At 44.8% G+C, this 16485-nt stretch overlaps 1 protein-coding gene across 4 annotated transcripts in view; it reads left to right on the top strand.

Moving 5' to 3' along the window:
- Nucleotides 1–16485, top strand: part of MLH1 (mutL homolog 1) — a 42068-nt gene that overhangs the window by 7476 nt on the left and 18107 nt on the right. For 3 of the 4 annotated variants that reach the window (XM_060638209.3, XM_060638206.3, XM_060638208.3), the window contains exons 4-12: nt 1821–1894; nt 3926–3998; nt 5115–5206; nt 6654–6696; nt 6826–6914; nt 8810–8922; nt 11578–11671; nt 11858–11911; nt 12496–12649. In XM_060638209.3, the coding sequence (XP_060494192.3) occupies nt 8856–8922; nt 11578–11671; nt 11858–11911; nt 12496–12649 (369 nt within the window). In that variant the 5' untranslated portion in view covers nt 1821–1894; nt 3926–3998; nt 5115–5206; ... (1 more) ...; nt 6826–6914; nt 8810–8855. The remainder of the gene's footprint in view (nt 1–1820; nt 1895–3925; nt 3999–5114; nt 5207–6653; nt 6697–6825; nt 6915–8809; nt 8923–11577; nt 11672–11857; nt 11912–12495; nt 12650–16485) is intronic. The other variant, XM_060638207.3, reaches the window with a different exon arrangement.

Here is a 16485-nt window from a genome sequence, read left to right as displayed (position 1 = left end):
AATTAAAACTGGGAAGATTGGGGCACTGGGTGGCTCAGTCAGTTAAGCCTCTGACTTCGGCTCATGGTTCATGAGTTCGAGCCCCACATCGGGCTCTGTGCTGACAACTCAGAGCCTAGAGCCTGATTTGGATTCTGTGTCTCCCTCTCTCTCTGCCCCTCCCCCCATCTCTCTCAAAAATAAACATTAAAAAAATTTTTTTTTAAAACCAAGGAGGATTTAATGAGGGATTTCTATGTGTTCTTTCCCTGGTTCTCAGCACTTTGTATGCATTAACTCTTGACGGTAGCTTTGTAGACTAGGTTCTGTTACTACCCTGTTTTACATCTGAGGAAACTGACCCTTCTGAAGTATTAATAGGAGCCCCTGGCTGGCCCCGTTGGTGGAGTGCGTGACTCTTGATCTCAGGGTTATGAGGACAGCCCCACGTTGGGTGTACAGATTACTTAAAAAAAATCAAGGAGGGGGAAGAAAGAAGGAAAGGAAAGGAAACAAACAAACAAACAAACATGGCCAGGGAACACAGCTAGAAAGTGACGAGCGGGGGATTGAACCCTGGCAGTTTGACTTCAGAGTCTGTTCCTGCTCCGTTTCTGGTGCGAAAGCCCCTACAGCAGCAGAACCTCTGCCAATGGCATGCTGTCTTTCTGGCATTATGTACTGTTGTGCTACATACTCTGTATATTTCGTGTCCGCCTTATACAGCTCTCAAAATCATTTACATCTGACATGATGAAAATTACCTCAGTTACGTCAACTAGGGAAACCCAGCCAGGACCTGGTAATCTCGGAGCCTGAGCCATGTTCCTCGTGAAGGAACCGAACCTGCCACCGGCTGCGTGTTCACTGTCTTCCGAGATGCTGTCACACAGACCCCATTGCAGTGCTGGTTGCATTTTTATGTGCTGTGATGCCCTTGAGAAAGGAGAAACAGGTTCCAGTGAGCTAGGAAACCAGTCTTGGTGCCAAGGTTGAGGGGAGGGAGTGGGGAGTGGTCATTTTCAAAAAATTTGTTGTGTCTCTATTTCATAACATTAAATTTACATTTCTAAACACGTAAGTTTTGAAAACAGTTTTGTGTACCAGTATGCGACATTATCCACTTGGAGTGCTCCCATTTCTGAAGGCAACTTTTCAAATTGTTGGGAGGCAAATTGTTGAGAATATTAGTAAGCATGCCTGCAGTTCTGCTGCCTGAGCGCACTTGCTGCTGACACATTAGTACGTTGGTGTGTTTCTTTGCAACGACATGGATGGAGCGGGAGTGTATTGTGCTAAGCGAAATAAGTGAGTCGTAGAAAGACATACCGTATGATTCCACTCATATGTGGAACTTAAGAAACAAAACAAACAAGCAAAGGGAAAAGAAAGAGAGACAAACCAAACAACAGACTCTTAGCGGTAGAAAACAAACGGGGGGTTACCAAAAGCGGGGGAGGGGCGGGTGAAATAGGTGAAAGGGATTAAGAGTATGCTTAACGTGATGTACATAATTGTTGAGTCACTAGAATGTACACCTGAAATTCACGAAGAAGTGTATGTTAGCTACACTGGACTTGAAGTAAATACTCTGATGTGTTTCCTTTTGGACTTCTAATATATTTTCCCCCCTGTTCTAGTAATATGCCACAAGTTCAATTTGATATCCCTGTTTTTACAGGTCATGAAAGTGAGTGAGCAAAAGATGCTCATCGTTGCCATTTGTTAATACAAAATGGAAGGGGAAATTTAGATTTAGATCACCTTTCTCGGTAATGAGGTGACAGTGGGTGACCCAGCAGTGAGTTTTTCTTTCATTCCATGTTTTTCTTCTTCCTTAGGCTTTGGCCAGCATCAGCCACGTGGCTCACGTTACTATTACAACCAAAACAGCTGATGCAAAGTGCGCATACAGGTATGGGGTAGGCTGCTTTTATTCATATATTCATCCTGAAACGTGCTTTTATGCCTAGATTTCAAAGTAACCCTGTCTAAACACTAGTGTCATCTTTTTTGACCAAGATTTTGAGTAAGTTTTCTTTCCTCTCTGGATTAGTTGATAATCCAGAGGAATGATTATTAGGTAATAATCTTATTTATGGATTCTTAACACATAAGATGTGACGCATTGTAAGTGCCTACAAACTCTGTTACACAGATGTATTCTAAGTAGGTGGCAGATGTGGATGTTCTTCTGCTCCCGTGCCCTATAGTAGGTTATTACTTTGATTACAGGTCTGTGGCTGGGGTGCTGGAGGCTCACGGTTCCTTTGCTGGCTTGTGAGCCAGCAGCTCCCCGCCACAGGTGCATGCCTGTGCTGGCTTGCCCTCCGCAGGTGGCCACTGGCTCTCTGTTGTGCTATGCAGTTTTCAGAGGCTGACAAACAGCCTTGGAACAGAACAAAAACAGGATTTGAGGAATCAGAGTTACATCTTTGTTTTTATAAGCACTCGCCACTTACTCGTGGGAGACAGGTAGGAGTACCCAATCCAGGGGGACGGTAAAAAGAAATTTTTTTAATCCTACAGATTGTTCATAAATTAACACAGAAAATAGCCCTAACAATGGCAGTTCTGCCTGTTTCTCAGTCCTCAACAGAGAGATGTGTAACATAATGGGAAAGGGGGCATTCCAGAGTATACAGCACTGTTGCTAGGAAAGTTTGACTCTTTGTGCATTAGACTTGCCCTAGGATCTGCGTGCACTGATATGATCAGAATTCCTTCTCACAAATTAATGTCTTCCTAAAATAGACTGGGACACAAACTCTGTTTCTTCACCTCTGGAATTATGTTACGCTCTTGCTTAGGACCTCCAGTGACCCCCGCCCCCCCAACTTACATAGTAGGATAAAATCCAGAGCGATCCCTAAATAGCACACCCTCCCACTGTGCCCGCCATCCACCTTTCCAGCCTCTTTTCTCCACCAGTCCAGCTGCCATGTGTTCTAAAGCTTCGGAGCTTTTATGTTTTTCTCTTCCTGGATGGTCTTCCCTGCTTTCTCCCTGAAACTGTTCCTCCCTAGAGCCCAGATGAATTGTCATCCCTTCTGTGATGCTTTCACCCCCCTTCCTGACCCCAAGCTGAATGTTTCCTTCTCCAGATCACTTAGGACAGTGTTCTACACTTTAGGGAAAAGTCTGTCCCTAGATTGAGGGTTCTCCAGGGCCTTTCTTTATTACCAGGGCCTCTGCAGGTCTGTCGTGCGATGACCCCTCCATGAATGATTACAGAATTACTGAAGACATTTTACTCTCACCATGAGCAATTTGCATTGTAGCTTGAAACTGAGGAACTGGGATGCCTGGGTGGCCCTGTCGGTTAAGCATCCGACTCTTGATTTCAGCTCAGGTCATGATCTCATGGTTTGTGAGTTTGAGCCCTGCATCATGCTCTGTGCTGACAGCATGGAGCCTGCTTGGCATTCTGTCTCCCTCCATCTCTGCCCCTACCCTGTTGCTCTCTCTCTCTCTCAAAATAAAAAACAAAACAAAACTCAGGAACTAAAAAGCAACGTTTGCTAGAATAGGGTTTACTTTCTTTCTTTCTTTTTTTTTTTTTTTTTTTGGTATCCAATTGGAATGATAATGGAATAGTAGAAAAACAAAGAAATAAATCGTAATTAAGACAATATTAAGACAATATATAAAAAAAAAAGGGGCACCTGGGTGGCTAAGTAGGTTAAGCATCTGACTTTGGCTCGTGCCATGATCTGTGCTGACAGCTCAGAGCCTGGAGCCTGCTTTGGATTCTGTGTCTCCCTCTCTTTCCCAAGCTTGCGCTGTGTCTCTCAAAAATGAATAAACGTTAAAAAAAATTTTTTTAAGTGACAGTCTAATAATATGGCTATATTTTAATCTGTTGTTGTATAATTTTCTTTTTTACGTTTGGATAAGTATTCTGCTTCTGTTGGATGTTAATAATCTCTTATTATTTTCTTTTAAGAGCAAGTTACTCAGATGGAAAGCTGACAGCTCCTCCTAAACCATGTGCAGGCAATCAGGGGACCCAGATTACGGTAAGAACGGCACAGGACAGTATAAGTTGCTGAAAAAGAGCGCTGCATAAATATTGAAATAAGGAATAATATTGTCTCTGAGTTTCCAAAGCAATAGTAAAATGAAGTCTTGCTAGTTAAAAGAAACAGCAGATAATTACTCTCTAAACAAGAGGCGTGGTTATTGGCTTTTGTGGCATGGCAGCCTGTGTACTCCCTGCATCTTTTTTTATGGGGATGGCAGAAATGAATGGCAAGGTAGTTGGCATTGAGAGGACCTTGAACTCAGTTCCGGAAAGACTCGAGTGAAGAGTGTCATCTCAGTCTTGCAACTCAGTGGTTGTATGTCCAGAGGCAAGTTGTTTAATGTCCCTTAACCTTGCTTTTCCCAACTATCAAATGGAACAAAGAATATCTGCCCACTCAGAGGTTGTTTGAGGAATATGATTGTATCATTCATCAGAAAAAGTCTAGTATGCTGCCTTTTTCTGTGGTGCCACATTTGGTCTCTTCCCATTGTGTGATCCCGTAAAGCACCCCACTGTCAGGTTATGCGTGCCATCTTCCACCTCCAGTCCCAGCTAAGGCACATTTCCCTGAAGGCTCCTAGCCCTAGACTTGTACAGCAGGCAGGAGGCAGAAATGAATGTGTGCTTCTAAGTGCATGTTAAGACAGATCCTGTATCCAGGGTGACCACAGTGTGATATCCAAGAAGCCCAAATGATCTCAGAAATTGTATTATTATTCTTAGTTCGAAAAATACGTTTGGATGCCATATGATAGTACAGTTATTTGTAAATTTACATGTTTGCCCCGCTGAATTGTGTGCTGTTGTGGGTAAGACTGTGCTTTATTTATCTTCGTATTCCCAGCACAAAGCAAAGAGCCTGTTGTAGAGAAAGCCCCCAGTACCTATTTGAGGAATCAGTGAATGAAATGAGAAGCAGGAAAAATCTCTTTTATTTCCTTTGTTTGCTAAGGCTGGCTTATCTCTTGCCCCCTCCCCAGTCAGTGCTTAGAACTGTACTGTTGGTAAGTACAGTTTGATTCTCTGCTAGCCAGCTTTAGGTGGATAGCTTGGGTCTTTATTTCCATGTACTTCTGTGAATTTACAAGAAAAAAAATCTTCTTTTCAGGTGGAAGATCTCTTTTACAACATATCCACAAGGAGGAAAGCTTTAAAAAATCCGAGTGAAGAGTATGGGAAAATTTTGGAAGTTGTTGGCAGGTACAGTCCAAAATCTGGGAGTGGTTCTTTGAGGTGTCTCACCAAAGAAATGTGTTCCCCTGCTTATAAATTGAGAACCGTTTCCGAGCTAGATGGAAAAGAGTACGCTGTGTTTTAGCCTACAGATGGTTTCTGATCAAGGTTTGGTCGCCAGTTCTGGGCTTTCTCTCATCTCCCGGGAGAGAGCACTTGGTCTCTGGATCGGTGAGGGTTCTTTGGTGGAAAGCAAAACAGACGAACTCCAGCTGACTTGAGCCTAAGAGAAATTTATGGGAAGGCTGGGAGTGACTCACCAAGTGGCAACAGGTGTCAGTAGTTGCTCCCTGGGGAAGACACGAGAACCAGGGTGGCTTCGAATTTTATAGTGGCCCTGCTGCGGTGGTTTTCGTTCTTTTCACGTCTCTACTCAAGCATCTGTTTCCTTGGAGAGTACATCTGATTGGCAGGGCCTGGGTACCCCCATCATGCGTTCCTGTCTGTGGGAGATTCCTTGATTGGCAGTCTAAGGGTCTATCAGATGGAATGGGGAAGAGGTGGTTTCCCAGAGGAAAGCTAGGGGCTCTTAAAAGAAGAAAGTGGAAGGCAGGGCAGGTGAAAAGAACATTATGTCCACCGCAGACTTACTTCATCTGCTGGTCCAGTGGATCCAGCATGGGCTCTCTAAGCCTGCGTGTCCTTGAATTGTAGCAGAGATCGGTTAACTGTTTTCCAGTATTTCTCAAAACTCCAAAATGAATAAAACGTATACTCCTGATAAAGTGGAACAGACTTATACTTCAGGTGTCTCTGCTTTTCCCTGGCGTTGTACAAGCAGCATCAAAATATTATCCCTGGAAATAAGAGAGTTCTGGTTGGCTGTTTTGGTTCTAGGTGTGGTCAAGTGAATTCCTAGTTGTTAGCTGAATAAATGCATTTTGCTAGACACAGTCCTTCGGTTCATGGGGTCCATGGGAGGAGGAATAATAAATAAATAACAGCCAACTGAGAAAAGGCTGGAAGATGCTGGAGCAGGGCCGGGGGCCAAGGAGAAAGCAAATGAGGAGGGGGGGTGTCTTGAAGGGCTCTGAGGGAGAATAAGAGTTCAGGAGTTGTAAAGGCCAGGTTCTCAAGATGTAGCACCTAGACCTGTTGGGTCTGGGATAGTAATGCTGTAGGCGAGGAGGAGAGTGTGTTAAAGTACCCCTGCATCTACTCAGCAACCTGTAAAAGCAAACAACCCTGGTTTTTGTTTGATTCTGCCACATTTGGCATTGATTGTCTCCATGATGTTTGTGCTGGCTTATTTTCCTGTGGGTAAAATATGACATATGGAGATATTCTTGACTGTCTATATCTTTGTTTAAATCACTTAACCCCACCAATTTATTTAACCAAAAGGGGGTTCTGCCTTATATTGTGCATTAGGCGATTTCTTGCTGCTTACTGTTCTGTTGTCTTTCTTTGCCAGGTATTCAATACACAATTCAGGCATTGGTTTCTCAGTTAAAAAAGTAAGTGTTGGTTTTGTATCAGAAAAAGGGATGTTTTTGGTTTTTAAGAGTTCACCTGTGGAGGTAAGGTTGGGATGTTTCATTCACAGCTGTGAGACAGTAAGTCGTATCTTCTGCTCTGTTTATCAGCAAGGCGAGACAGTGGCTGACGTTAGAACACTGCCCAGTGCCACAACTGTAGACAATATTCGCTCCATCTTTGGAAATGCTGTTAGCCGGTATGTTGATTATTCATATTTTAAGAAATCTGCATTCCACGTCTTGGTTTATTATTTATCACATTATTTTAGAATCTGTCAAGGTAGTACCTGCCTTAAGAGTTTGCTTTAATGAAATATGCAGGCTTCTTTCCATGGTTCAGATTCGTTCTTGGAGTCATTATTTCATGGAATCCACACTTCTTGGGTGCATGTTATCTCCTAGATGCCCTGGCTGTCAATCAGTGTGTTCTCTCTAGTCTCGGTCTTTAAAATGTTTATAGGGTAGTAGAATTCTTTCATTTTCTAATGTTCCTTCTTTTCCTGATATTTCCCTTAACATCACTTTGGGACTTTGTTTGTGATCATTCAGCATTTATTAATTGCCTCCCATATTCTAGGCTTTGTGCCAGAAGTTAGGGATGTAAAGACAAAATATTTCCTGTCCTTAAAGACTTCCCTGTCTGGTGGAAAGCAGATTTGTAAATGTTACCAAGTCTACATTGTCAAGGAAAGAGTCCTGGCTAGACCTCAGGATTCTGCCAAGCCCAAAGTGCCTGTGTCATAAACTGAGGGAGAAATACTAGGAGCCCGCTGTGTGCCACGCGTGCTCCAGATGCAGGCCATACACCGATGGAGAAGACAGACCCTGACTTCACTTTTTCCAAAGATCTTAGGAGCAGCAACAGTAGTCCCAGAGCCCAGTTTTCTACTTGAAAGGACAAATTATTCATTCTTTGAGCAAAACCAAGTTCCAAACTAGGGAACAGTCAACTTGCTTTTAATTACCCTTCTCTTACTGTTAATGAATTAAGTTTTTTAACTGTGTTTCTAGAGCAGAGGGAGAACCCTATTGTACAAGGAAACTTTTATGAGTTTCTTTTATATTTGAAGACTCAGAATTAGTCGTTACGAGATTCCTAGGGACTACAAGAGATTAGAAATCCCACAGAGCAGCCGTTCCCCAAAGCGTGTTTCCAGAATACCAGCCTCTTGAGATATCTGGGGGAAGAAAAGATTTGCTGGTTTATTGTGTGGCAGAAACAGCACAAGCTGTATTTTCTGCTCACAGCCTCAGAGTACACATTACTACATGACAGCTTCTAGCATACACTCAGCAAATGCCTCACGAGTGCCTACTAATTGCTAGGCGCTGTGCTGAGAAACAGAGTAGGGCGTAAAGCAGAAATGCTTCTTGCCCTCAGAGGACTCATACCTAGTTGGAAAGACACATGAGATAATTATGCCATTCATGAGTGGTCATGTTAGATGTCTCAAAGGAAAAATATAAGGCACAACAGGAGAATCTCTCGGGGTCAAGGAGAGTAATAGTCAGAGTTAGGTACTTCTTTGATGAGGTTAAGCCCTGGCACGAAGGATATGGAGGAGTTAGCCGGCTATCAATAGGAGCTTTCCAGGCAGAGGAACCAGCAGGCAGAGATGAGTGAGGCTGAGACTTCCTTATTAACCCGCCTCCCCGTAAGCACAGCTCTGAGGAACATCCCCATTGTGGTGCTATTCATATAGTAAGAGGTTCAGTAGAAATGAGTCTTCTTGGAGTTTCGTCTTTGGGACTTAGTTACTAAGATACATAAGAGTTTCAGTAAAACAAGGTCTCGGAGCTTAAGGTTTGTGATTATGTCTCAGCAGTCAGGGCAGTGCTTGGCATATAACATAAGTGCTTGAAAACAGTGACTGGGTGGGCAGGTGGGTAGATGGGTGGACAGCAGGCAGATGTGTGAGTGGGTGGTTGGACACATGCATGGATGCATGGGCCCAGAAGACCTCAACAAACCAAGTCTCTGGGTCCTTATTTGGCAGAATTCATTTATGGGAAGGAGCCCTCATTTTCCTGCTCTGAGTTTTTATACTGTTTGAATTTTCCATTATCTTCAAAATTTCTTTTTTCCAACCAGAGAACTGATAGAAGTCGGGTGTGAGGATAAAACCCTAGCCTTCAAAATGAATGGCTTTATATCCAATGCAAATTACTCCGTGAAGAAGTGTATCTTCTTACTCTTCATCAACCGTAAGTGGAAAAGGACCATGTCTACAGGGAATTTTATGGGACCATGGAAAAATTCCTAATCCACAGGTTCGATTACACACAGGGAACCCTCATGCTGAAGTGTGGCTCGGTAAGGAGGTGTTCATACTTTCTGGCCTACGCTCGTTCAGCCCTCGGATACGTGCTCAGCGCTGGCTGGCTGTTGCCGAGGCCTCTTGATGCTTGCCTTTGAGAGGGAGCCCGGGAGAGGGCAACACAGACCCCTGTGAGTCCGAACAGCTTCCTCACCTGCTGGCGTCAGAACCTCATAAGCAGGCCCCAGGCAAATGTTCGTTCTCTCTCGAGATCAAGATTCACTGTTTGAATTGCACAGCAGGACACAAGGAGAGGGGTACCTTGGGTGTCATTAGCAAAGTTCCTTGCGATTTTTCTTTTTAGAGAATGAGTTATTTATGATACAGTGAGCAGTACCAGAAATCAAGGAGGAAATTAGCTAATGAATTTGGATTTTTGTGAATTTCCTCTCCACTCTTTATCTCTCTGCAGGCATATTGTTTACATGATCACTACTTGTTAAGTAAATAACTGTTTTGCATTCTGCTGCTTTTTACTTAACTGCATATTATATGGTTTTGAGAGACTGACAGGGGAACTAGAAATGTGTCTGATTGGGTTTTTAATTTTCCAGCCAGAGATGCATCATTCCATTTGTTTGGTACTTACCGTTTTTTTAATGTTTATTTATTTTGAGAGTGAGAGAACACATGCAGAGGAGGGGCAGAGAGGGAGAGAGAGAGAATCCCAAGCAGGCTCTGTGCTGTCAGTGCAGAGCCCTACATGGGACTCAATTTCAATGACCCGTGAGATCCTGACCTGAGCCGAAATCAAGAGTTGGACACTCAACTCACTTAGCTATGCAGGCGCCCCAGCACTTACCATTTTTATCACATAGATCCTTTACCTTTCTTGTTTAAAGCAATTCACAATTACAGTTTTGTTTGCTTGCCATTGAAAATGGTATATTCCTTTGTTCCATTTATAATGATAACCAGCTATAAATGTCCCAGATTATACATGGGTTTTTTCTGAGAGAAAAACAGTGGATGAGCAGAGGAGGGGCAGAGAGGGAGAGGGAGAGAGAGAATCTTAAGCAGGCTACACACTGTCAGCACAAAGCCCAACTTGGGGCTCAGTCTCATGAGTGTGAGATCATGACCTGAGGTGAAATCAAGACTCAGAAGCTGAGCCACCCAGGTGCCCCTAGATTGTACATGTTTTACAGCAGTTTTCAAAGCCATATAGAACAGGGAAGAGAGAGTCAATATTTCATAGACACGTTCTGTTAAACTGATCTATAATAGTAGGGTTTTTTCCTACTTTATTAAGAAGGACTTAAGCCTGATGTGTAACAAAGTTTGCTTTTATCAAAGCTCAGAAGTATTTTTCATTTGTTTTTCCCAACCATGAAGAATCGCTGCTTTTTAACACATGTGTTGACTACCGAACAGGCCAGCAGAAATCCGTGTAAGTGCCACGTGCGTAGCTCACGTCTGTGCTTCTGGTGAGCTGTTCACCGCACGGGCTGTGCATCAGTGCTAGTAGCCTGGTCATGTTACCAGGTTCCCAGAAGCAGAGAGGTCAGACTTGTAGGTGTATCATCGGGTTATCTCTGCACTGCGTGCTCTCACTCGGGTGGTGGGACAAGGAACACTTGTCAATGTGTCTCCAGTCCAGAAATCGCAGCAGAGGGACTCTGGCCGTCCCCTTTCAGGTGCCCATACCTGCTCCAGGCCCGTGTGCTCAGGGCACGTGTCCCCAAGTACAGCAACACTGTTGAGGGGCTGTGGGGGTGCTGAGCACTCAGAGAAGAACGGTCTCTTCATTGATGAGATCACAGCCTCTCTTCTCATTAGAAATAAAACCACGGGACGTGTCCTTGCGACACCGACCCAGAAGAACAGGTCACCAGCGGGTCACCTGTCGGGGGAGAAAGGAAGGCTGTGTTTTCTGAAAATAGATCTTCCTCTGATTTTTGTCTTACCTCTCCCATCTTTTGGTGTTTTCCATCCACCCCCTTCCAACCTGCCTCATTTCCTAAATTACCTTAAATGTACATTCAGCTATCCGTACTGCCCGAAGTGTCCAGAAAACCTTCTTGCTCTCGTCGCTCAGTGGGGACACCCCACTGTTGGAACACTGCCCCCCACCACACCAGGTACCCGGGCAGAATCGGTTGCTCTCTCCTCCCACCACTTAGCACGCGCCTCTCTTGTGCTCACCACTCGGAACTGGAGTTTACCCAGTCACCAGCGTATTGTCTCCTGTGGTGCCTGCTATAGGCGGCCAGCGTGTTGTGCTGCAGCATGAAGAGTCTGAGAGCCGATGGCTCACTGCCCACCGTGCCCAGCGAGGTAGTCCGCCCGGGCAGACTGAGGGAAGGGAAGCGCGCAGGCCGAATTGACCACCCTCCCGCGTATCTGTGACGTGGGTGAGCGGAGAGAGCCCCAAGCCCATAGTGAGACACGGCAACACGTAAAAGCGGCCTTCCTGGAGCCTGCTGTGGCTGTCGCTCCCGAAGTGTTCTTCCTGAGTGAATTCATGGCATGGTATGAATGTGCACCCGTTACCTCTCCCTTCGGGACAGTTTTGAGCCGTTACTTTCCTTTTATTTTCTAGATCGTCTGGTAGAGTCAACTTCCTTAAGAAAAGCCATTGAAACCGTGTATGCAGCCTATTTGCCCAAAAACACACACCCGTTCCTGTACCTCAGGTAACGTAGCAGCAGATGCCGCACCCAAGAGTCACAAGGAGCAAATCCCTTTCGGCCGTCCTCTTAAAAGAGACGGGCTTGCCAGTAGCTCCATCGGAGTGAGTCCCGTGCGCTGCTGGCCAAAGGGTGTTCTGTCCTTTCTCACGGTAAAGGGCACGGCTTTCCTTCATGTATTCACTCATGCAGCAGAATCTCACTGAACGCCTCCCACGTGCCAGCCGCTGTGTTGGTGAAACAAAGGTGGGTAACAGGTCTTGTCCCCGAACCAGACGGAAACTGCCCCCTACCTGGCCCCCGTCTTCCTCCCCCAGGGTCCCTCCAGTGCCCTCTACTGACAGAGATTCACATTGTGGTCGCGGAGCACAAACCACAAAGCTGGGTTTGGAGCTGGCACAGCCTCTCCACTGACCTTTGTGTTAGATTTTAATGATAGAAAGTTCTCTCGTGTATGCTTGTTTTGATCCTCATAATACCGAAAAGTAAGTAGGGGACAGGTTACTGATGAGAAAACCCATCCAGAGAGGTTAAGCGACTTGCCCCAGGTCACTCAGTAAGAAGTTCCACTAGTTCTGGAAAGATGGTAGTAGCTGACGTAGAATTAATGTGCCAGGTCCGTGTGAAGTGTTTTACACAGATTTAATCCCCACTGTACATTGTGTCCATTTTACAAATGAGGAAACTGCAGCAAAGAACGATGATGTCAGTGACCTGGGGCTGCACAGCTGGAGAATCCTGTCGCTCCAGCTTGAGCTTGAAGTTTTGACCACTGTGTCATTTGGCCTTCCCAAGTCTGCTGGGTAACTATTCTCTTTTCACCCTGCCAGTTTGGAGATCAGCCCCCAGAACGTGGATGTCAACGTGCACCCCACAAAGCACGAGGTTCACTTCCTACACGAGGACAGCATCCTGGAGCGGGTGCAACAGCACATTGAGAGCAAGCTCCTGGGCTCCAACTCGTCCAGGATGTACTTCACCCAGGTGAGGGCGCTCTCCGTCCGGCTGTTGCTCTGGTGCCTTCCCCACCTGAACGTGTGCCCCCTTAGACAGGAGAGCCCAGACTTCTGCGTGTTGCTTTAGACTGTCTTCCAAGGGGGGGTGGGGAGGGCAGGAAGATGTGTGTTTGAGGTTATGGAAGTTCCAGGGTCCAGTGTTTACCCTGCTGCCAGTAGAATCACCTGGGAAACTTAGAAAACACCCTTGCCTGGGGCTTCTCCAGACTAAGAGCTCAGTCTCAAGGTGGCACATCAGTAGTTTGACAACTTTCCCAGGTGCTGTCATGTGCAGCCAGGGTGGAGCCCACGCATGGGCCCATTGGGGAGCTGGCCGAGGGGAGAGGAGGCTGCAGAGGTCCCCCCACGTAGACATTTCTGTTGGCATGTTAAGGAGCTTATGCTGAGGTCTGATGTGCCATTTTATGAAGAATCCTGTGGTCGTAGTGGGGCAGGGATTGCGGGGGAGCACGATGGAGACCCGCAGCTGTTTGGGAGAAGCAGAGGAGGGTCTGGGCAGAGGAGGTCGCTCCACTCACAGAGGGTTGAAGATCTGGAACTGCCGGGACCCGGACAGGGCTTGGCTGGGGGCGGAGCAGGGGGACGGGCTCAAAGCAGGACGCGAAGAGGAGGAGCACGCTGGCCGGGCCAGAGGGGCCACCCCTCGCTCTGTCCTAGCTGAGATCCAAGGAAGGGGTCTGCCAGAGGTCCCGGGCTGTGTCTGTGACCGCACTGGGAAAAGAACTCCTCTTCCTCCTGGCCTTATTTTGCAGGAGTCAGATTCATTTAGTGGGCTTACGTTGTATTTTCCAGTAAGTAGATTTCTGACCAGTGTGTCTTCAGAAGTAAAGTGATTTCTGGATCAGACGGCCTGCCTCTGCTGGTGCGGTGGCACAAGCCTCGGAGCATTGCTGTGTGTGGTGGGGTCCCAACTCAGAGCTGTCCTACTCCTAGAGGGGAATCAGAATCCCTTCTCTCCTGCTTGGCATCTGTGCCTTGCACAACACTGCCCAGGGCCTACAGCACAAGCCCTGGTTTGCAATGAAACCATTTGGTATGGAAATCACAGACCCCAGGGGCTCTTGGGCTTGTTCCGACTCCATCAAGGTATTTCACTTTTCTGGACTTTAAAATTACTGTCTGCGAAGTATTTATGTTAATTTCCACTCCTATGGATATTACAGGAGCAAATGAAGCAAATGCAGTTGAAACTCAGACAGGGCGGGGGTTGGGGTGCCGACCCGCTGTGCAGTTACAAATCTGTGTATAAGATTTGACTCCCCAAAGCCTTTAACTACTGGTAGCCTAGTGATGACTGGAACCTTACCAATAACGTAAACAGTCACTTAACACGTATTTTATGTATGTGTTACATACTGTATTCTTACGATAAAGTAAGCTAGAAAAAAGAAACTCAGGTTTTTAAGAAAAATCATAAGGAAGAGAAAATACACTTATAATGCTGTACTGTAAAAAACCTGCATGTAAGCGGACCCGTGGCCTTCAAATCTGCTCTGTTCAAGGGTCAACTGCATTTACTTCATTTTCCTGTGTGTGTTGCAAAGGTTTTATATTGTCCATGAAGAAAGGTTTTTTGGGTTTTTTTTTTTTTGAGCAGAGTTGCTACTTTATTTGACTTTTTATTATGTAATTCGTTGAGTATTTCTAAGTATACATGGAAGTGGATAATACACAAATTATGCACGAACCTATCACCCAACTTCAACAACCAACATTTTGCCGTATTTGTTTTCCCTCTCCCTCTCTGGCTTGGGGGTGGGGAAAAGAATATTTTGTTAAATATATTTTTTTAATGTTTATTTACTTTTGAGAGAGAGAGAGAGAGAGAGAGAGAGACAGGCACGAGCAAGGGAGGGGCAGAGAGAGAGGGAGACACAGAATCCAAAGCAGGCTCCAGGCTCTGAGCTGTCAGCACAGAGCCTGACGTGGGGTTTGAACTCACAAACCTCAAGACCATGATCTGAGCCTAAGTCGGCTGCTTTAACCAACTGAGCCACCCAGGCGCCCCAGGGGAAAGAGTACCTTAAAGCACATTCCAGGCATTTAGTTTTTTCCCTAGTACTTCGTTATGCATTTAAAAAAATTTTAAATATGTTTTCCTTATATAATCACAATGTCCTTGTATACATATCAATGATAATGTCATTTAATATCCAGTCCATATTCAGATATCCCAATTGTCCAAAAAGCATCCTTTTATAAGTAGCTTTGTTCAAATCTGTATCCATTTAAGTTCCATTGTATTTAGTTGATTTGTCTTTAAATCTCTTTTACATCTCTTTGAAAGTGGAAAATCCCTGTACAATCTTTTGTTGTTCCTATTAGCTTATTCTAAAGGCTTCCTGTGGAATAATGCACATTTTTGTTTGGCTGATTGCTTCTTCTTAATGTCATTTAACTTGTTCTAATTCTCCACATTTCCTGTAAACTGGGAATTCCTATAAACTAGCATAATTACACTCAGATTTAAAAAGCAGTTTGTGTTTGCCTTGTACTTTTGGTCACATCCCAGCAGGAGGCGCATACTGACTTGTTACGCGTTTTGGTGATGAGACTCATCAGTGGGTTCAGCTGGTGACAGCCTGTTTCCTTCATTGTTAAGTTCTCCATGAATATTTAGCTTAATGGTTTCACCATTCATTGATGACCATTACCTGATTCTGTTATTTCACTAGGATTGCAAGATTGATTTTCTCATTTTATCATTTTTTCTACATTACTGAACTGTAATTCTTCTGTATACAATAACTTTCCCTCATTTATTAGAGCTTTTTGGTTATCCTGAAATACAGTTCGTACTAGAAAGTAAGGGTAAATGCTGAATTCTGTCTCTTTAATTATCAATGTGCAGAGGAATGAGTTGGTGTCCTAGCGATCTGCAGTGATGTTTAATGACTTTGTCCTCTCTCACTGTCTCTCTCTCTCTCTCCCTCTTCCTCCCCGTTTTTTCTTTTTCCTTAGTATTTTATCATAACTGCTAACAAAGCTATATAGTTTAATTACATAGAGTCGTTTTTATTTTGGATGCTCAAATTATCCCATCTTAGACCAACGAAATCCCCTTCAAGCTGATCCTCTTGTCCTTATGACCCAATTCCATTAGTCTTTGATAGTTTCCTTGTTTCTGGCAAGAGAATATGTTGTAGACTCACTCCGTACTTTCCCAGCCCAAGCTCTGGAATTGGCCATTTCTCCAAGGAAATCTGGTTTATTTTAGTGGGATGGTATTTAGAGACTATAATCTGGGGTCCAGGGGTCCTTACTGCTGCTGGGTGGTCATTGACTTTAGTCCTTGCCAGTGGACAGAGCTAGGAAATATGTATATTTAAAAATAGGATAGTGGTTGCCAGGAGCTGGTGAGTAGGGGAGAATGGGGACAAAGTTTCAGTTTGGGTGGATGAACAAGTTCTAGAGATGGATGGTGGTGATGGTTGCACAGTGATGTGATATACTTAATGCCACAGAGCTACACGCTTGAACATGGTTAAGTGGTAAATTTTGTGTTTATTTTACCACAGTAAAAAAAGTGGAATCCTCTTATGGCAGGAAAAAAAAAAGACAAAAATAGGAGAACTTTACACTAATATTTCCCATTTGAAACCAGTTTTTTTTTTTTTTTTTTTTTTTTTAAATTTTTTTTTTTTTTTCAACGTTTATTTATTTTTGGGACAGAGAGAGACAGAGCATGAACGGGGGAGGGACAGAGAGAGAGGGAGACACAGAATCGGAAACAGGCTCCAGGCTCCGAGCCATCAGCCCAGAGCCTGACGCGGGGCTCGAACTCACGGACCGTGAGATCGTGAC

Source organism: Panthera onca, chromosome C2 (genome assembly GCF_046562875.1).
Source record: "Panthera onca isolate mPanOnc1 chromosome C2, mPanOnc1 haplotype 2, whole genome shotgun sequence".
In the NCBI taxonomy this organism is placed as follows: Eukaryota; Metazoa; Chordata; class Mammalia; order Carnivora; family Felidae; genus Panthera; species Panthera onca.
The sequence above is the reverse complement of the archived record's forward strand: the minus strand, read 5'-3'. Positions and strand labels throughout refer to the sequence as shown.